General features: G+C 47.6%; 1 protein-coding gene across 2 annotated transcripts in view; it reads left to right on the top strand.

Moving 5' to 3' along the window:
• Positions 1–23,301, top strand: part of LOC146042173 (phospholipase A2 inhibitor gamma subunit B-like) — a 42,368-nt gene that overhangs the window by 6,147 nt on the left and 12,920 nt on the right. For both annotated transcript variants that reach the window (XM_083162098.1, XM_083162099.1), the window contains exons 2-3: positions 18,165–18,284; positions 19,408–19,557. In XM_083162098.1, the coding sequence (XP_083018224.1) occupies positions 18,165–18,284; positions 19,408–19,557 (270 nt within the window). The remainder of the gene's footprint in view (positions 1–18,164; positions 18,285–19,407; positions 19,558–23,301) is intronic.

The raw sequence follows: 23,301 nt of genomic DNA, 5'->3' as shown, positions 1-23,301 counted from the left end.
CACGGGGATCGCAAAGGGCAGCTCTTATCAGGAGATCTGCCTTTTGCGTTGCTCACCACATATGCGGTGAGCATCGGTGCGATGGGCAGAGGAATGTACCCCCGCTTCTTGGTACATCCCGCCCTAAGAAGGAACTGTAAGTGCAGGGTTTTGGTCTGTTTGAAGTCTCCGTCTCTATTACATGTGCTAATGATACAAAGTAACAGCGGGAAAGTATCACATACTGTAAGATCACAGCACCCGATCCGCTAATATGTGCCCGGACATTTGATACAGAACTAAATATAAATCTGAACTTTCACCAGAGCAAAAATAAACTCCATTATAAACTTACTTATTACAGCTATAGACCCTCAGAATAAGTCACCTAGAGGGGGATTTAGGGTTAGGGCTATGCTGTGCTGTGGATTGGGGTTAGGCCACAGGGATTAAGGTTTATGGTTTGGGTGTGGCGTGGGGGTAAGGCTGTGGGGTGGGTATATTTTATCTGCAGGGTAGGAAGTTTAGGATTAGGCACTAACATGGAGGGCTAGTGTAGAGGGGGGGGGGGTTAAGATTTAGGGAGGCAGAGATTGGGATTAGCTGTATCCAGGGCTGGTGCAAGGCACTGGAGCGCACCAGGCAGGGTGGATGCCCCGGCGCTCACCCAATCCATGGATGGGGGGGGGGCTGCAGCGCGGGAGGGACCTGGGTTTGGCCGCGGTACTCCACGGGTGAGGGGCAGGCAGGTTTGCCCGTTGATGTACAGAGAGCTGCAAGAACCGTACCCAATCCACGGGGGGGGGGGGTGGGTTGGGATGTGCCGGGTGATGTGTGCAGTGGCACGGGAGGGACCTGTGGTCAGCCGCAGCGCTCCACGGTTAGGGGGGGGACCGTTCGGGTTTTGTCGGGTAACGTAAAGAGATGCTGGAAATTTACCCCTGCTGCCGGTGTACCTGCTGCTCCGATACTCTCTGCTGACGAAAGTGGGGGGTGCACGGGTGATGCTCCGGTGGGGGGAGCATCACCCAGCAGGGGTCAGATCAGTATACTTACCTTCCCTCTGCCTCCCTACATCTTAACCCTACCCCCCCCCCCTCCATCCAGGGGGGGGGGGCTCCAAACTGCTGTCCTCCATTGGCCGGCGTCCTAGGCAAATTCCTAAAGCTGCCTAGTGGTGGCGCCAGCACTGGCTGTATCGGGATACCAGCTGTGTCAGGTGTCTTGTGTGTTAAGATATTTAGGTCCTTCCTGTTATGTCATTTATCTTGTACAACGATGGCTTTCCCTTCTTCACCTGGCAGTGGTGTGTGTGCATGTGTCAGAATTAATATAACGAATACCAGTAATCCAGCTCCGCCCCAAATATGGTAAATTAGCTGATGGAGGCAGTGTCGGTGCGAGCCACCTCAGCACCCTAGGCAAATCTTCTGAATCGCAATCAAACCCCACCCCCACAGTCACAGGAAACACTTCTCCCCCCCTCAACATAGCCGGGGACTCCCACCCCCAGCTTTCTTCAGAGGCTGCTGGAGCCCTCTCTCCCTCCAGCGCTTCTCATCAGGTCTCACCAGATAAAGAGGAGGGAGGAGGGGGGGTGGTTGTTGCAGATGCTGACCACCCGGTGAGGGGGGCAGCGGGCGCCATCCATGGATTAGCGTGCTCCAGGGGGAACACGGATTAGCGCGCTCCAACTCTGACCGCAGCTTAACTCTGACCAGCAGGGGGAGGGGGGCGGCAATCAACCGCAGATTGCCGATGACCAGCACGGGGTGTGCAGGCGCCACCCGCCGATCACATCCACAGGCGGGCTCCAGAGGGGGGTGGGGGGGCATCAGGGGGTGGGCACAACTGTTCCCTGCTGGGAATAGCTGCTGGTAGTTGGCACTTGCTTTTTTTCCTGCTCTCCTCGTGCAGGAGCACTGCTGCTGCTGCTGGTCAGTACCGCCCTCCAGTGGCCGGCACCCAAGGCAAATGCCTGAACTGCCTAGTGGTGGCATCGGCCCTGGATGGAGGTAAGTCTTACAGGCTATGGGGAAAGCTAAACTAATATGGCAAATGTTTAATGACAATGTGTCTGGTTCAGAGCTGTTCATAAGGCTGCAAATTTTGCAGATGGACAAAACCATGCTGCACTGCAGATGGGGCAGATGTAACAAGTGCAGAGAAAGTTAGATTTGAGGGAATTATTCTGTTTGATATGGTGGGACCGTATACTATTTTTTTTCATCTGCGCATGTGTATCTTTCGCAATGCGCATGTGCGGCAACCTCACACCGCTCACGGGCGGGTCTCTCCGTGCGAAAAAAAGCTGTCCGCAAGAGCACGGTCATTGTGGGCGGCATGGGGGCGTTTTTATGGGAGTGGCCGGAATAATGAGGAAAACTGGGAGTAAACATGGGTGTACACGGGGGTGTGCACACAAAATGCACAGTGCCACAACCGCCTCGATCGGCGAACGCGCCGTGCATTTTGGCACAAAAACAGGCGGACGCCAAAGATAGCTCCAGACCACCCCTAGAGATACCGCATGACAGCGGACGCTGCTAACTAATGCTGATTACTAACGCTGATTACTACTCAAACTCAGACACCTGAATGTATTAAACAATGCTGCAGGCTATTAAGTGAAAACCATGATTTCACTACCTGCAAGCCACACACAGCCCTCAAACACATTGGAAGCTTATCTTTATACACTTCTCAACATGTAAAGGTTGGTTTCATTTTAGGTAATATTCATTTTAAGACCTGCTTATATATGGCAATGTAGTTATTTTATAACCATCTACACCCATTCAGTAAGTGTTTTTGTATACTTTAAAAAGCAGGACACTCAATTCACAGAAGTCACTGTAACACAAACAATATAGTGTTTAACCCCTTCCCGACATTTGACGTATATATACGTCATGGCCGGGATGTACTTCCCGACACATGACGTATATATACGTCATGACTTTAAACTGTCACCGCGTCTAGGGACGCGGTGACAGAGGGACGATGTCTGCTGTCCCTGACAGCAGACATGTCCCAGCATGCCCCCCGTCGGCGATCGCTGCGATTGGCTGTTCAATGTGAACAACCAATCGCAGCGTTTTCCTGTGTTACCGGCGAATCAGACGCGAATCAGACGCGAATCAGACGCTCGGTAACACAGGGATCAATCACCGCCGGGTGTGAGGGGGTCACCGGTGATGACCACACCTCACCCCTCCTGCCCCCAAGGCTGTGATTGGTCCGTCGGACCGACGGACTAATCACAGCCATGGCTAGGGTGACCAACTCATCCCTTTAATCCGGGACTCATATTAATTACACAGGTTCTGTGGCAGTTTAAAACCAGGTGAAATGGAGTCTTGAGGTGTGGCAGTTTAAAACCAGGTGAAAGCCAGCCACAGAACCTGTGTAATTAATATGTGTCCCGGATTAAAGGGATGAGTTGGTCACCCTAGCCATGGCGCGTGATTTAAACTAACGGTGACTGCGCTGCAGACGCCATTCCGGTCTGGAATTGCGTGCAGAGAGGTCACCGGCCACTCTGTCGTGCTATACATACCTGAACCTTGCCTGATACTTACCTGATCACCGCTGATCACCGCTGGTAGCGTGCTGCCAGCAGCTGGATGCTTCCTGGATCTTGTGACTTCCTGTGTCCTGCTGCTGCAGTGTCATAGAGTCACAGATCGTGAGAGATAGTGACAGATAGTGACAGAGAGTGACAGAGAGTGATAGAGAGTGATAGAGAGTGCTATATTTTGTGTCTGCTGCACCCCTTTTGTGCTGATCAGTATATCTGTGCTGATCAGCAACTTTTTGGTTTTTTTTTTTTATATATATATACCTGTCAGTTGCACCAAAGGTTGTGCTGCCTGTGCAACTGACTGCTGCCCCCCCTGCTGCCCCCCCTTTTGTGCTGATCAGTATAAATTAACTGATCAGCAACTTTTTGGGGGTGCAGGTTTTTTTTTATATATATACCCTGGGGTCTTGCTAATGCCACATAGCACCCACCATTCATTCCACCAGAATCTGAGCTGCAAAATCCAAAAAACACTCCTTCCCTTCTGAGTCCTGCCATGCACCCAACTGGTATTTTTTGGTCACATATGAGGCATTGCCATACTCGGGAGAAATTGGGGCACAGATTTTGGGGTGCTTTTTTTCCTTCATACCTTATGAAAATGAAAAATTTTGAGCCAGAACTGCATTTTTGTGTAAAAAATTTAATTTTTCATTTGCACAGCCCAGTTGTATCAAAATTGGTGAAACCCCTGGGGGTTTCAAATGTACACTATACCCCTAGATGAATTCCCTGAGGGGTGTAGTTTGCAAAATGGGGTCACTTGTGGGGGGGTTTCACTGTATTGGTGCTTCGGGGGTCTTGCTAATGTGACATAGCACCCACCAACATTCCACCAGAATCTGTGCTGCAAAATCCAAATATCACTCCTTCCCTTCTGAGTCCTGCCATTTTTTGGTCACAGATGAGGCATTGCCGTACTCGGGAGAAATTGGGGCACAGATTTTGGGGTGCTTTGTCTCCTTCATTCCTTGTGAAAATGACAAATTTTGAGCCAGAACTGCATTTTTGTGTAAAAAATTTAATTTTTCATTTGCACAGCCCAGTTGTATAAAAATTGGTGAAACCCCTGGGGGTTTCAAATGTACACTATACCCCTAGATGAATTCCCTGAGGGGTGTAGTTTGCAAAATGGGGTCACTTGTGGGGGGGTTCCACTGTATTGGTGCTTCGGGGGTCTTGCTAATGTGACATAGCACCCACCAACATTCCACCAGAATCTGTGCTGCAAAATCCAAATATCACTCCTTCCCTTCTGAGTCCTGCCATTTTTTGGTCACACATGAGGCATTGCCGTACTCGGGAGAAATTGGGGCACAGATTTTGGGGTGCTTTGTCTCCTTCATTCCTTGTGAAAATGACAAATTTGGAGCCAGAACTGCATTTTGTGTAAAAAATTTAATTTTTCATTTGCACAGCCCAGTTGTATCAAAATTGGTGAAACCCCTGGGGGTTTCAAATGTACACTATACCCCTAGATGAATTCCCTGAGGGGTGTAGTTTGCAAAATGGGGTCACTTGTGGGGGGGTTCCACTGTATTGGTGCTTCGGGGGTCTTGCTAATGCGACATAGCACCCACCAACATTCCACCAGAATCTGAGCTGCAAAATCCAAAAATCACTCCTTCCCTTCTGAGTCCTGCCATGCACCCAAATGGTATTTTTTGGTCACATGTGAGGCATTGCCGTACTCGGAAGAAATTGGGGCACAGATTTTGGGGTGCTTTGTCTCCTTCATTCCTTGTGAAAATGAAAAATTTGGAGCCAGAACTGCATTTTTGTGTAAAAAAATTAATTTTTCATTTTCACTGCCCAGTTGTACCACAATTGGTGAAACCCCTGGGGGTTTGAAATGTACACTATACCGCTAGATGAATTCCCTGAGGGGTGTAGTTTGCAAAATGGGGTCACTTGTGGGGGGGTTCCTAACTTTTAGCATCTTATGGTGCCTAGAAACCTACATGGTGCCTAAAAAATAATCTCATAAAAAGGAGGCTCCAAAATCAAGTAGGTGCTCCTTCTATTATGAAGCCTGTGGTTTGGTCAACGTGCACACTAGGGCCACATATAGGATATTTATGAAAACAAAAGAATTGGGGGAATCAATTTTTAGTCACATTTCTCTAGTAAAATCTACTGTGTTCCTTAGAAAAATGTATTCAAATTGCAAATCTGCAAAAAAAATGAAATTTTGAAATTTCACCTACACTTTGTTTTAATTCCTGTGAAACACCTAAAGGGTTAACAAACTTCCAAAATGCTGTTTTGAATACTGTGAGGGGTGCAGTTTTTGAAATGGCATCATTTATGGGGGTGTCTCACATACAAGTCCCTCAAAGTCACATCAGAACTGAACTGGTCCTTAAAAAAATCAGTGTTTGAAATTTTCTTGAAAATTTGAGAATTTGCTATTCATATTTTAAGCCTCCTAGTGTCCAAAAAAAATAAAAGGATGTTGAAATAATGATGGAAACATAAAGTAGACATATGGTCTATGTTAGTTATTAACTATTTTGAGTGGTATGATTATTTGTCTCACAAGCAGAAAATTTAACATTTTGAAAATTGCTAAATTTTCCATTTTTTTACGACATTTTGGTATTTTTCACAAAAAACCACAGACTGTATCGACCCAAATTGACCACTAACTTGAAGTACAATGTGTCACGAGAAAAAAATCTCAAAATCACTGGGATAAGTAAAAGCAAAAAAAAGTTATCCCCACTTAAGTGATACATGTCAGATTTGAAAAAAAGGGCTCTGTCAGGAAGGCAAAAACATGCTGCGTCAGGAAGGGGTTAAAATGTCAGATTAGAACAGACAAAATATATATATTAAAATAGGGATGAGATGTTGTTTCACTAGGGTGTTTATTAAGGTAGACAATTTAGTTACAATCATGAGCTTAATTAGGACAAATTAAGTAATTGTCACAATTAAGCTTGAAAGGGAATATTTGGAGGCTGACTGTAACATAATAATAACCCCGGCGGCAGTGTGTACCCGATACACCCCGCCCCCAGCATACGTCACGGGGAAGGCGGATCCATACCATGCAAGCTGCCCCCCGCCCCGTGCCGCTTCTCCCTCCCTCCTGCCTTCGTCTCTGTCTCGTCTCTGTACCCCCCTGTAGCAGTGTCTCCTTTTCATCGCTGATGAAAAGGAGACACTGAGCAATATGATTGCTGGTGATATATTGCTAGCAATATATCACCAGCAATCATATTGCACCGTGTGTACACAGCATAAGACACAATGTTCCACCTCACTGCAAGCTGCTGTTCTCTGTTATCAGACGTTTTAGGCTATGAAAGCTCCTAAAAGGAAGCTACAAGTAAGTATTATCCATTAGCCATTACTGGCTGACTAGGCTGAAGTCTAGGGGCCGGCAGGTATCAGGGGCCTGTCAGTAATGTGTAAAGGCACTTTGCACCCTGCTCCATAGTGAGGCACACTCGTAGGCAGCTGAGGTTGATTTTAGACAATGGGGCACTAGCACTATTTCCAAACAGAAAACAATGCTGCAACTATTGCGCTGTGAGAATACAGAGTAGCAGAATTTATTTTATTTGTGTCCCGGTGTCTGTGTGACTCCTGAAAGTGTAAGTGACAGAATAAATTAAGCTCGGCTTCCAAACGTCAGCTGTAGTGGAGTGAAAGAGTAAAGTGCCAGAGGGGGCCTGAAATACCTGACAGCCTAGGGAACGTCTGGTCAACCTGGGGCTCTCCAGCTGTTGTGAAACTACACATCCCAGCATGCCCTGCCTCTGTATTGCTATTAGGCAATTCTAAAACTGTGGCATGGCATGCTGGGATGTGTAGTTTCACAACAGCTGGAGGACCTACAGGCCTGGCTGTGGGATAATACGGCCCTGGTTCTCGCCCTGATTAAAGTGCACTCCATGATCAAATAATCAATGTGTTTTATTTATTTATTTTTTGTTCACTTCCATTTCATGAGATATATATATTACATCTGACCATAACTTGACAGTTGGAATTCAGTGTTGCGGCTGTCGAGTGCCGAAAAGTCAGTGATCAGGGAAAACAGCCTGGGATTGTGGAAATTGCCGTGAATCCGACAATCCGCATGCGTTTCCGACAAAACAGATCCGACTTTAAAGAAAGTCGGATCTGACACCCTTCAATGCTGTCGTTACCGGCAGCATTGAATAGGTGAGTGCCAATATAGCATACCTCCCAACATGACCCCCTCCAGGAGGGACACAATGCTCTGCTCCTGGACTTTCCTGGTAATCTATGATTGCCATCACCTGTTTTGTAGTACCTTTCTTATCAATTAACCTGTTCAAGACAGATGGAGGTAATCATAAATTAAGAGGAAAGTCCAGGAGCAGAGCATTGTGTCCCTCCTGGAGAGGGTCATGTTGGAACAGGGTTGCCTACCCTCCCGGAATGGTCGGGAGGGTCCCGGAAATCGGGTATCCCTCCCGGCCCCCCCGGAAAGGGGGGCAACCCTCCCGCATTAACCCCAATCCTCCGCGTCATTTTAAACCCGCCCCCCGCCGTGCAATGCCTGAAATACCGGCATTGCACGGCGGGGGACGTGGCTAAAATGTCGCGATCACTGTAGGCACGCCCCCCAACAGGAAAGCCCGTCTGTGGCTCCACCCCCAATCTCCCTCTTTTTACCTCCCGGTGATAGCCCCGCCCCCCTGTATAACAGAGCTGGCTGCCCTCTCCCGGAAGGCAGCCAGCAAAAGTCGGCAAGTATGTGTTGGAAGGTATGATATAGCCTGTTATATCGGGCATATCTATATAATAAATTAAAGGGTGTGTGTGCGTGCGTGCGTGTGTGTGTGTGCGTGTCCGTTGCATTGCGGACACACCGTGGCACTCAGAGTAACCAAATTCAGCAACAAGATACCTCTGGACCCGGTGGTGTGCACCTCGAAGCCGTTTTTGGGAAATTTCACTTAGAAATGTAAAAAACACCAAGTTTTAATTTGCCTTCATTGATGATCTGGGAAAAGATTGACGATCTGGGAAACCGTTGCGAAGGAACAACTTCACACCTGCTTTCATTGCTGTCATTCAGTATAAATGACACATTCTAACATTATGGTGGAGACTTTAAACAATTAGGAATAATTGAGGATATACATAGACCACACATCACACACAAACGTACACATTGTACACGCGCACACACACAGTACACCACATACGCACACATAGTACACAACACTGTAGTAAAATCCCATCAATTGAGGACCCCCTGTAGGTGTACCAAACACCAATTATGCCCACAATATCCATACCCCATCCACCTATAGATTTGTTTCGCAACCCACCTCCATCCAAACAATTATCAGTTTGAATCAGAACTTATTTTTTAATCCTACTTTCATTTCTTGATTGTACTTTTATGTACACTTATATTTTTTCACGATTTATTGTACACTTTAACATGGAAAATCTTTTTCTTAGTCTTATTCTTCAACTTCTTACACTCCAAACCTCATCAATGCTCCCATTGATGATTGCGATGGCTGTATCGGTGGATTGGCCCGGCGGGTGTAGGGAAGAATTTGACCCATTGCACCTGTTCCCAGTGGTGCATTGCAGTGGTGCGGGTAGCCTGCGTCGCATTATGACGTCAAGTGGCCAGGCCCACAGACCTGCTCCCACACTCAGGGGCTGCCCCACTAGTAGAGATGCCTGGTGCATGTGCTTTACAGATCTCCAGACCTCAGAGACTGCTGCAGGCAGGATTGGTGAGGGGAGCGGGAGTGGCAGGGAGCAGTGAATTTTTAATTAATTATGGCGCTGTAAGTAACGCCCACCACGGTCTCCACGCACTCAGCGCCTGTATTTACACATTCTAGAAACTGTACCATTGAAAGTATAGAAATGGAGGTGTGTGGCCACGTCCCTTTCTGATTTTGGACCAATTTCTGACCCTCAGATGTTGGAGGGTATGTCATGGGTGCTAAATCTCAGAAGTGGATGTATAATTCATCAACACATACAAGTTATCAACTCAGGAGCGTTGTGTTTCAAACAACAACACCACACCTAAATTCATTCCCATCATTGAGTGCAATGCAAACACATTCTAACATTAAGGTGGAATCTACAACAAATTACAATCTTAGGTCTTTGGCACAGCATACTGTAAGATGACATTTTTCAGCAATTTTGGAGAAAAAAAAACCCCAAGGTTTTCCCGGGCAACGCCAGGCGGGTCAGCTAGTCTATATAATAAGTTGAAGAGTGTGTGTGTGTGTGTGTGTGTGCGTGTGTGTGTGCGTGTCTATTGCATTGCGGGCACACCGTGGCACTCAGAGCCACCAAATTCAGCAACAAGATACCTCTGGACCCGGTGGTGTGCACCTCGAAGCCGTTTTTTTTGGAAATTTCACTTAGAAATGTAAAAAATACCAAGGTTTACTTTGCCTTAATTGATGATCTGGAAAAAAGATCGATGATCTGGGAAACCGAAGATAAAGGAACAACTCCACACCTGATTTCATTGCTGTCATTGAGTATGAATGACACATTCTAACATTATGGTGAAGGCTTTAACCAATTAGGAATAATTGAGGATATACATAGACCACACATCACACACGTACACGTTGTACACACACACACACACACACACACAGTACACCACATATGCACACATAGCATACAACACACATATATATACTAGAGATGTGCGGCGGCCACTTTTTCGGGTTTTGGTTTTGGATCTGGATCTCCCTTCGTGTTTTGGATCTGGATTGGTTTTGGCAAAACCACCCTTGCGGGTTTTGGTTTTGGATCTGGATTTTTGGGGGGGGAAAATGCAAAAAAATTTGCTAAAATAACAGAATTTGGGCCTGTTGTTGCCCCTAAAGTATTATTAGCCTCAATAACATTAGTTTCCACTCATTTCTAGTCAATTTTGATCACTTCACAGCTCACAAAATTGTTTTCATTTACTGTAGTTGGGCCATAAGGTTATCCCGAGGTAGCTGGATGACTGAGCTAAGCGACAGCAGTGGGCATCACATACATGTGGACCTTACACTTCCAACCTGGCACATCTTGGAAGCAGAGCGGCACTCCAGGGGCAGACAGGGTGGCAGTTTAATAAACTACCCCAAAAAAAGAGAAATGCTCCAAAGAGCAAAAAATACAAAGAGGTATTGGCCTTGTCATGACTGGTGGTAGCAGCTTCAGCACTCCCACTATTTCCTCCTCCATCATCCTCCAAAAATGTGTTTTTATTTTATTTATCACTTTTATTTATTTTTCTTACTTTACACTGGACACAGCCCCTTGGACACTGCCCCTGGACACAGCCCCTGGACACTGGACACTGCGCCCATGGACACTGGACACAGCCCTTCACCCTGGACACAGCCCCTGGACACAGCCCCTGGACAATGGACACAGCCTCTTGACACAGCTCCTGTACACTGGACACAGCCGTCACACTGGACACTGTCCCTGGACACAGCCCCTGGACACTGGACACAACCCCTGTACACAGCCCCTGTACACTGGACACAGCCCCTGTACACTGGACACAGCCCCTGTACACTGGACACAGCCCCGGTACACAGCCCCTGTACACTGGACACAGCCCCTGTACACAGCCCCTGTACACTGGACACAGCCCCTGTACACAGCCCCTGTACACTGAACGGAATCGGTACATCTGTCAGAATGAACTTAGGTCTACAGTCATTAGGTCGACCCCACTAGGTCAACTGGCAGGAAGGTCGACCTGATTTAAGGTCGACATGGGCCAAGGTCGACATGACTTAAGGTCAAATTTGCATAAAGGTCGACATGAGAAAGGTCGACTGGTCATAAGGTTGACATGGGTTTTTCACTTTTTTATCCGAATGTCGACATAGTCGACATGGACACCGTTGGCAATGAGAATCGGACCCTCGCATCGCTCGCTTCGCTCGCAATGCTTCGGGCACGGTGGCTCGCTTCGCTTGCCACAGCTTTAATAACCTCCTCCACGCCCTAGTGGATGGTAGGGCATAAAATACCTCCTGTCGGCACATGTCGGCTCAAAAAACAGTGAAAAACCCCATGTCGACCTTATGACCAGTCGACCTTCCTCATGTCGACCTTTATGCAAAATCGACCTTAAGTCATGTTGACCTTGGCTCATGTCGACCTTAAGTCAGGTCGACCTTCCTGCCAGTCGACCTAGTGGGGTCGACCTAATGACTGTAGACCTAAGTTCATTCTAATAGATGACCGCTTCCCCACTGAACACAGCCCCTGTACACTGGACACAGCCCCTGTACACTGGACACAACCCCTGTACACAGCCCCTGTACACTGGACACAACCCCTGTACACAGCCCCTGTACACTGGACACAGCCCCTGTACACTGGACACAACCCCTGTACACAGCCCCTGTACACTGGACACAACCCCTGTACACAGCCCCTGTACACTGGACACAACCCCTGTACCCTGGACACAGCCCCTGTACACAGCCCCTGTACACTGGACACAGCCCCTGTACACTGGACACAACCCCTGTACACTGGACACAAACCCTGTAAACTGGACACAGACCCTGTCACACTGTACACAGGCCCTGTCACACTGGACACAAGCCCTGTCACACTGAACACAGCCCCTGTACAGCACCTTGTACACTGGCCACTGCAGCCCCTGTACACTGGACTCTAATCGAGTGAGCAGCAGAAAAATAATATATTATTATTATAGCACAGCACAGAGCACAACCACCCTCTTCCCTCTCCTATGCTGGAGTAAAGATGGCAGGGCGCGCGTGCGTCTTATATAGAATCCAGATCCCGCGAGAATCCGACAGCGCGATGATGACGTTTTGCCTCTTTTTCGGTCCGGAATTCAGACGGGAACCCCCGAGCCGACTCGGATCCTGACTCGGATCACCATATTCGGATCTGACGGATACCGGCGATCCGGATCCGCTCATCTCTAATATATACGTAGCGCACTTCACACACTTACATATTGGACAGATACACACAACAAAACACACACATAACACACCACATGCAGTACAACACAAACCCATATTCACTACAACACACACCCAAATACAGTACAACAAACACACAGAACACACACACTTAAACATTGTGCAGTTACAGAAACACACTGAACACACACACTTAAGCATTGTCAGGATATGCACAGCACACTACACACACATATATATATGTAGCGCACCTCACATTCGGCAGATACACATAACACAACACACACATAACACACCACTCACAGTACAACATACACCCACATTCACTACAACACGCACCCAAATACAGTACAATACACAGAACACACACACAAACATTGCACAGATACACAAAGGTACAAAACACACATACACATACTGTATATACATGGCACACCTCACACACTTACGCATTGGACAGTAACATACAACACAACACACACAACCACATACACTACAACACACACAAACACATAAAAAAATAATTTGCCATTTATTTAACAGTCTGTACCGGCAAATAAAAATTGTACCTAATGTAAGCTGGTCATAAGGTTGACATGGGTTTTTCACTTTTTTATCCGAATGTCGACATAGTCGACATGGACACCGTTGGCAATGAGAATCGGACCCTCGCTCATCTCTAATATATACGTAGCGCACTTCACACACTTACATATTGGACAGATACACACAACAAAACACACACATAACACACCACATGCAGTACAACACAAACCCATATTCACTACAACACACACCCAAATACAGTACAACAAACACACAGAACACACACACTTAAACATTGTGCAGTTACAGAAACACACTGAACACACACACTTAAGCATTGTCAGGATATGCACAGCACACTACACACACATATATATATGTAGCGCACCTCACATTCGGCAGATACACATAACACAACACACACATAACACACCACTCACGGTACAACATACACCCACATTCACTACAACACGCACCCAAATACAGTACAATACACAGAACACACACACAAACATTGCACAGATACACAAAGGTACAAAACACACATACACATACTGTATATACATGGCACACCTCACACACTTACGCATTGGACAGTAACATACAACACAACACACACAACCACATACACTACAACACACACAAACACATAAAAAAATAATTTGCCATTTATTTAACAGTCTGTACCGGCAAATAAAAATTGTACCTAATGTAAGTTTTTTGCTTTTTTCCCCATATCCGTCTCTGCGCTCCCCGGCCAGTTGCACTGAGAAATCTTTGTCCTGGCCAATGCACCCTTGATCAATACAAAGTGGGTACACTGCACTCACCCTGTTAGTCAGTTGGATGTTAGGCACTTCTCTGCCTTAAGGGTTTCCCAGACTCTTTTGGTTCATAGATAATGTTTGGTCGATGGGCATGAGCGCTGCATGTATTTATTTGTTTGAATGTTATGAGTGTAAGAAGTTGAAGAATAAGACTGAGATGAAGAGTTGTCACGTTATAGTGAACAATTTACTCAATAAATCGTGAAATAAATGAGTGTACATAGAAGTACAATCAAGAAATGAAAGTAGGATTAAAAAATAAATTATGATACAAACTGATAATTGTTTGGATGGGGGTGGGTTGCGAAACAAATCTATAGGTGGAGTGGGTATGGATATTGTGGGCATAATTGGTGTTTGGTACACCAATGGATGAGAAATTTTCACTACAGTGTCACCATAGGGGGATTTCCAATTGGGGTTCAGGTGGTCTTTTAGGGACCGCTTTACAATCCCGTTGGTCTCTTCTCCTGGAGCCTACGGTCTCCCTCAGTGATGGACTCATTAAGGTAGACCATAGGCATAGGCGAATCTAGAATTATGGTAATGGGTGGTCCCAGATCTAGACACAATAGCGGGGAACTTTGCGCGGCGTAGCCGCGCCGCAAAAAGGGGGCGTGGCCTCATGGGAAGGAGGCGTGGCATCATAACAAGGGGTGTGGTATTACACTTTAGACCATACACAGTAATGCCCATTACACATTTTAGCAAACTCCGTAATACCCATTACACATAAAGCCACACGCCGTAATGCCCATTACACATAAAGCCACACATCATGATGCCCATTACATACTATATAACAAACCGTAATGCCCATTACATATTTGCCACATAAGTGTTGCTTACCTACGTGCTCATTGCTAGGGGGTTCTTGCTTGATGGCACCATAGTACCCATTACACATGATGCCGCACACCATAGTACCCATTACACATGATGCCGCACACCATAGTACCCATTACACATGATGCCGCACACCATAGTACCCATTACACATGATACCGCACACCATAGTACCCATTACACATGATGCCGCACACCATAGTACCCATTACACATGATGCCGCACACCATAGTACCCATTACACATGATGCCACACACCATAGTATCCATTACACATGATGCTGCACACCATAGTACCCATTACACATGATGCTGCACACATAGTGGGCCTTATTCTGGTTGGTGCGGCCGGGCCGTACGCGTACGTTCCGGGGTTTTTAATGATCTGCGCATGCGTACCATCTCCAATGCGCAGCCGCGAACACTCCACAACGCTTACGGACGGGTCTCTACGTGCGAAAAAACCTGTACGCGAGAGTACGGGCATTGGGGGCGGCATAGGGGCGTGATGAGGGGAGCGGCCGAAATAATGAGGGAAAATGGGCGTAAATATGGGCGTACACGGGGGTGTGCACCAAAAATGAACGGTGCTACTACCGCACGATCGGCTAAAGCACCGTTCATTTCGGACACAAAACAGGCGCCCGCCAACCGCCAGCTCAGACCACCCCTACAGATACCGCATGCCTGCGTGCGCCTGGGTTTGCTAATTAACGCTGATTGCTACTCAAACACATACACCTGAATGTAATAAGCAATGCTGCAGTCTATTAAGTCCAAACCATGATTTCACTACCTGCAAGCCACACACAGCACTCAAACACATTGGAAGCTTATCTTTCTATACTTCTCTACATTTAAAGGTTTGTTTAATTTAAGGTAAGAATCTTTTTAAGACCTGCTTATATATGCTAAGGTAGGTATTTGTTAAACAGTTATACACATTCACTACATGCTTTCCTAGACTTTACACAGTAGCACACTCAATCTACACAAGTCGACATGTGTCAACGTGTTCACTCTAATACAAACATAGGTTTTGTATTTATGATACAATAACATAAACCACATCTAACACCTACAAAGGATGTTTCAGCAATGTTTTAAGCCCATGCCCACTATTTATCTTTATTAAGGTAGACAATTGAGTTAATAGAAAACAATAATTGAATAACAATTAGAATAATTAATTAATTGTCTGAATTATAGTTGAAAGGCAAGATTTGCAGGTCCATACATGTGAAGGGTATGCCAGCGTACACGGACGTACGCTCACTCTCACGAGCGGTGACATAAGCTGAGTTTTCCATTGAAAACAATAGCGACCCGTCCGTGCAAGCTGGCGTACGCTCAGATTTCCGCAAGAAGTCGGCGGGAAGACGGACGAGAGACGTCCGTAAACGGTGGCGTACGCTCTGTTGTACGCCAGTTGTCGGAGTCTAAGGGCTGATCCGTCCGTGTACGTTGGCGTACGCTCAATTGTACGCCACTCCCCTTCGACGTTGTTTCTGGCCGTACGTATGCGGCTGATTTGTGGGTGGACATAACCTCAACGGCCGCGTACGGAGAGCGTACGCTAATATGGAACGTACGCACGTTTGGCCGCACCGATCAGAATAACCTCCAGTGTCCCTTACACATGATGCTGCACACATAATGCCCCTTACACATGATGCTGCACACATAATGCCACTTACACATGATGCTGCACACTGTAATGCCCCTTACACATTAAGCGACACATTATGCGTAATGCCCCCACATACTGCCACTTGTAGCGTCCCTTAAGCAATGCCCCCAAAAGTGCCACTTACTGTAAATCTTTATATGAGCCTTCGCTGCTGCTACAGGGAGAGATGGAGAGCGGTGCAGCTTCTTCTATGGGGAGAGGAGCAGAGCGCAGCGCAGAGCACGCTCCCACTCCCCTCCTGGTGTCCCCTCTAGCCGAGTGGACATTTTAAATATTGTGCGCACTGTTGTTGTGCGTGACGTCGGGGGAGCACGCCGGGCGCTGGCACCACATGATTAAAAGGGGGGCGGGCTGAGGTGAAAGCGGCAAGAAGAATTGGAGCGGAAGCTGCAGGGGTGACAGTCATTGACAGCTGGGCAGAGAGCAGGGGGCTGCCCGGCTGTATTCAGAGCACTGCAGGTCACGGCTGTTTGAAATAATACCCCTTTCACAACAGAAAATGCAGGGATTTACCCGGGAATATGGTCCCAGGATCATGCAGGGACATTCCCAGGCTGACCCCTTACACCAGCCTAGTCCCTGCATTTTCTGGTGTGAAGGGGAGAGACAACCACTCCCCTCTCCCTACCCACCTTTAACCAACCAGCTATATCTTCGGAAACCAACTGACCCATTTACATGAAGAAGAACTTTTGAGTTGGCTTTGAATAATTTTGGTCCCGTGAAACTGGGCTGTTTGGTTCCAGAGAAATCTGCCCTCAAAGAACATAAACAGTCATGAAATTACATTTAAGAAATGAAAAAAAAAAAACGGTTTAACCTCAATATCCCTGGAACCAATTAACCCATATGGATCCTGCCTGGTATCAGATTGAAGGCCCAGCAATTTGGGTTCGTCTGAGATCAACCTCGAGCTTCAGTGATGCCGAAGGGGGAACTGGCAGCCGTTGAACTGGGTGGGGGTTGGAATTAGCGGATCCCATGTTATCCTATAGGGAAAACGTTCCAACTTTGCCTGGCCGTATATCTCCGGTTCCCAGGGGGCTAGAGACACGGGGCTGGGCTTGTTGGAAAGCCCCATCCTTCAGCTACAAAATGGGCTAATGGGTGGTCCTGTGCACCCCCGGACCACCCCCTAGATTCGCCTATGACCATAGGCTCAAGGAGAAGAGACCTATGGGATTGTAAAGGGTCCATAAAAGACCACCTGGAGCCCAATTGGGAATCCCGCTATGGTGACACTGTGACCGTGACACTGTAGTGAAAATCCCATCAATTGAGGACCCCTTGTAGATGTAACAAACACCAATAATCTTAGGTCTTTGGCACAGCATACTGTAAGATGACATTTTTCAACAATTTTGGAAATAAAAAACCCCAAGGTTTTCCCGGGCAACGCCGGGCAGGTCAGCTAGTATTGAATACCTCCCATAACAGGCAGGATAAAATACAATTTATATGAGTTGGTAAAAAATATATATAATAGGACCTTAAAACTGGAATATCAGGAGGTACAGATGGAGCACCGCATAATCATCCTGATCTCGGCGCGCCGTTTCGCTGATGCTCACAGAGAATGGGATGCGCGAGCGTATGAGACGCTTAGATGCCTCGGAAGCACCTGCGGCTCCATCTGTAGCTTATCTTTGAATTAAAGGAGGTATAGTGGTGACCAACGCGTTTCGTACCTCAGGACTTTGTCATTTTTTCTTACAATTTTTTTTTCTTCGTCTTTCAGGTTCATCTTTAACTTGCATAAAATGCATGGGGATGAGCGAAGCTACGTGTACAGGACCGGAAGTAACCTGCCCTTCAGACGATGACGTTTGCACACTGACCTACACAGTCTCCTCATTCGGTATGTATGTGTTCACAATGTGGTCAATTGAGAGCCATTCATCAGGGTTCTAATTCTGCCCTGTCCCAGATGTTCGGGTTTGCACATGCGTGTGAATATGTGCATGTACAAACTCTAGGAGTGAACGGCTTCAGTGAGCATCACACGTGCTGGGCCATTCTCTCCGGGCAAGGAGATGCCGGCAAGGGGTGGGCGCACCCATAAAAATGCTGGGCTTTCCCTTGCAAATGCAGGCGTGTCTATGTCTGCTCAGGGTGGGTGGCTGACATCACATGACATCAGCACCCGCCCCCGAATTCGGCCATCTCTGGCCAAAATAAAAGTCAATCTTCACTGACTCATTACTGAATTGAAGTGAAGTCATTTGAGGGTGAGGGACCATCGAATTAATTCTCTTCTATTCTACCCCATGCAAGTGGAAGTGTATGCGCACACAACCACTCGCATGCTAGAGAATGGACTCCGGGCATCGGAGGTAGTAATGCAGGGGCAGGGGGTGGTATGCAGGTAGGAGGTGGTATGCAGGCAGGGGGATGGTATGCAGGCAGGGGGTGGTATACTTCAAAGTGAGATCTATATTACAGTGTAAAAATAAATCTGCAAGCATATACCCTGTACAGAAACAAAATAACTCACCCAAATCTAAATCTTTCTGCACTTGTTAAATCTGCCCCCCCCCCCCCCCCCCTTGCAGTGCACATAGTTTTGTCCATTTAAGAAGAAATTTGAGTTTGCAAGTGAACCAGAATAAGGGCCAATGCAATGCCTGCAATCCCAAGCCAACCTCCTGCAGTCATCAGTATGGGGGCATGTGTGGGCTGCTGGAATGTCTCCAGTCCCACCCATCTCCAGAGAGTGACAGGTGGTTTCCCAACTGCCCCACCATACCCCAACCTGGGCCAATTTCATGGGACTGTCCCATAAAAATCAGGACAGTTAGTATTTATTTGGCTTGTACTTTATCTCCGTCCTCAGTCTCTAAGGATTAGTACATAGACCAAAGGAGAGATAACCATATCTGAATGAGGCCCAGTATGTACAACACATATATTTTCCATAGGTGATGGCATTATTTCTTTTTCTTGTGTTTGATTCTCAATGTAAACTGCTTCTCTATTTACAGCTGGTTTGGGTGACAGTCACATGATTCTGAGAGATTGTGGAAAACGCCGTCAATGTTCCAGTCGCATGAGCTATAGTAACCTTGGTGGCAAGAGCAAGTCTGCCACCACCTGCTGCTACACAGACAAGTGCACCCCTGCCAGGCCTGCCCGTAAGTGTTTGGTTTCCATTCAACTGTTGTGCGAACGTCAAGGAAAAAAACAACATTTTTCGATAACAACATTAACCCCCTCAGGGGGTATCACATAGCTCCCCTTGTTCTCTTGTCTGCATTTATGTACACTGTGAGTGGACATGCCCCGAGCAGGCATTGGAAAGTCTGCGTTCCCTAGGGCCCGCCCAGCATTTCTTAACCTGATTCAGCATCCATCAAATTATCCCCCCCCCCAACCACAAATAAAAGTCCATCTAGGGGGGGCTGACATTTATTTACGAAGACCTGGCCGAAGAAGGGGCAGGCGGCTGTCGCCATGTGACTTCACCATGCCTGCACACACATGGGGATGCCCAACGTTTTTTTCTGGGCACACCCAACCATTTTGTGGGCACGCCCAGGAAACGACATGTGCCAGCCCCCTGCCCAACCCCCTCTGTGCAATTTCCTCTGCAACTGCTATAGTCGCCAAAAGGTGCTCACACAGCGACCCTGAACATGCTTATATTCACCCAAACACATGCACAGTGCCGCACCAACGGTCCCCGCAGCAAATTCGCTACGGGCTGACTGATGTTGAATCAGATGCAAATAAAATGAAATATCAAATTACCAACATGATAATTTATGAAATGTACTACTCTTTAATGAATGCGCCAACTAGGGATGCCAATCAAAGGGCATTTTTTCAATCCCGGGATCCGGGATTGAAAAATGCTCAATCCCGGGATTCCCGGGATCCCGGGATTGGCATCCCCACCAAAAAAAAAACATTTTTAGCATAGGACCCACCCCGGCCGACCCGCACATCTACTTACATTAGGGTGCGGGCGGGCGGCCGGGAGTGGGTTTGGAGGTGCACGGTGCCTCCCGGCAAGTGCACCTCCATAGAAGACAGCAGGCGGGCGGAGGCAGGCGGGCGGCGGAGAAGAGGCGGGCAGGCGGAGGCGGGCAGGCGTGCGGAGTCAGGCCGGCGTGCTGGCGGGCGGCGGAGAAGAGGCGGGTAGGCGGTCACTGGTGACGTGTGGCCTGCGCAGCGTGACCTCTACTTTCACGCTACGCAGGCCGCATGCCGGGTCAGGTTACGGGAACAGCTGGGCAGCGTCTGAGCGAGTGCTCAGACGCTGCCCGGCATTAGACTGCGCATGCGCAGTCTAATCCCGAAATCCCGGGATTGGATTCTCCAATCCCGGGATTGAAATCCCGGACTTTTTTAGGCCAAATCCCGGGATCCCGCCGATCCCGATCCCGGGATTGGCCACACTAGCGCCAACGCTGGTTTGGAAATATAGCTTTACTAAACCATAAGAGAGGTAGGATCTGGTTTATACAGTTTATAAATACAAAAAGGTCGATAGGTTCAAATGGCTGACACGACAATGGTCAACGTAAACATATGGTCGTAAGTGTTTTGGGGGGTTTCACTTTGTGTATTTACCAATAACGTGGACTATAATTTGGAGTAGTAACCTGCGCCTAGTGCAGCCATAGCTTACCCAAATCGTGGTGAGAAAAGAACGTGCTTTAATGTTACAAATGACACCCCAAAAAACTAAACAAAACTTTGTGTTGACCGTTTCCAAGAAAACATTTCTTTTTTTTTTTCAATCATTTTAGATTGCACTGATCGATTATACACAGTGACAGACTTGGCTCTGAAATTGGCCCCCCACATTCTACCCCGTTCCTGAGCCTTAGATGTTTAAATTGTAAAAGGAGACGTGGTCATATAGAAATAGTAGTGCCACACCCCCATACTGCCCGCCTGGATGCCCTCTCCCCTGGACCCCTGGCAGAGGGCAAACAATTGGTCAGAAAGTATTCTAGTTGGTACTTGATATGAAATTAGAAACTGAGAACTTATTGACCTAGGGGCGGTTACAGGACTTATTGCAGGGCTGCAACTTTTGCAGCCCAGTGATACGTTAGCTGCCGCCCCGCCACAGTGAAATCCCGCCCATGTGCACGGCTGCAAATGCAATCGGAGCCGTGAGAATGGGGGGGAAATCCATTCGCAATCACTCACCATCTAATGGATTTCACCCACCCACCCCATGAGTGGACATCCAATTATCAGCAGGACTGCAAATTCGCAGCTCTGCTTTCCGGACTGAGGCCCTTATTCTGATCGGTGCGGCCGGATCCGAATATGCGGCCAGGACCGTGCGTGCGAAACCCCGCCTTCCATACGGATCGCCAACTCCGTCCGTACGCGGTAAGAAGCTGGCCGAACGGACCGCACGTGTATTTTTCATGGAATACGCCTCCTCCATCTCAGGGAACCTCCCCCATCATTCGATGGTCGCAGACATTTTTCCGTGCAAAAGCAGGGATCTGGGCGGGCAGCTGACATCCGGCGATGTCATATGTCCGCCCCCTACACGTGCGTCACGGCCGCATTACCATACGTACGCCCAGCGTTTGCATGGGAACGCCCATGAAACGCGGGGCGTATGCATATGGTAATGAGCCCAAATAGCCCTTCACGCCCCTCTCCACCCCCTGTTCGGAGTGTTCACATTTCATGCGGGATTTGGCCGTACGCCCCGCTCGCACATGCGCAGAGACGCCTCTGCACATGCGCAGACACAAAACATCGGCGGCACGAACGCATGCGGATATTACCGCACCAACCAGAATAAGGGCCTGAATCGGGCCTCTTAGAAATTATGGGCGAAATTTACTAAAGCAAATTCGTAAAAAATAGGTGTATTCGTCAGAAATACACCTATTTTTTACACATTCGTATTTTCGGGATTTACTATAATAAGTGTCCCCGGCTGTGACATTACCCTGTTGGCTGGTTGGGCCTGGGGCTAGTTCTTAAAATACAGGGGACCCCTATTCATTTTGTCCCCTGTATTTTGGGAACCAGGCCCGGCCCTGGAGCCTGGGGCTGGTTTTAAAAAACCATGGAGACCTATTTAATTGGTTTCCTGATTTTTTAAAACCAAGTCCGGCTCGTTTTTTTTTTTTTTTATTTGCAAATCATAGCATAGCAAATGCGATTTGCATACTGTTCGATGCAATTTAGCATACCCTCACTATCCACAACAGGTACGCGCCCTTGTGGCCTGTTCATACCCCTACTATCCACGTCGGCGTGGAGTTGAGCACAGCGAGCCACCGGACCTGAAGCGTGGCGAGTGCAGCGAGCCCCGCGCAGGGACGCGCAAAACAAGCCCTAAGCGTGGCGAGCACAGCAAGCTCTGAGAGGGGACACGGATTACTTGCGGGGTTCACTGCGCTAGCTACACTTTATAAAGTCAACTCCACGCCGACGTGGATAGTGGGGATATGAACAGGTTGGGAGGACGCGTATGCAATTTGCATATGATTTGCATGAAATCTGCTGGGAAGTGCCGCAGTGAAACTACACAAGTACCATTTATTTATTTTTCATAATTTTTTACACACTGCATCTGACTGATCCGTGTAGGCTGCCTATACGAGTTCGTATTGGCCGCCGTATATACGGCCGCTAATACGAATAGATACGACATCGGGGATTACTAAGCAGTCGTATATGACTGCTTTGTAAATTCCCCTCCGGAACACGACCTGGCATACGGTTGAAACAGCCGTATGCAGTCGTATTCATTCGTATTAAGAATACGAATAATCGTATTCATACAGTATCTGTCAGTCACCCGGATAGTGTCAGTCCTAAGCCACGTTAGCCACATCAGTAGTTTTCTTGACACTTAATCAGAGTAATGTGTTTTATGATGTATGGACCTT

This window comes from Crinia signifera, chromosome 19 (assembly GCF_055691185.1).
Source record: "Crinia signifera chromosome 19, ASM5569118v1, whole genome shotgun sequence".
NCBI classification, from domain to species: domain Eukaryota; kingdom Metazoa; phylum Chordata; class Amphibia; order Anura; family Myobatrachidae; genus Crinia; species Crinia signifera.
This window is presented reverse-complemented; position numbering and strand designations above follow the sequence as displayed.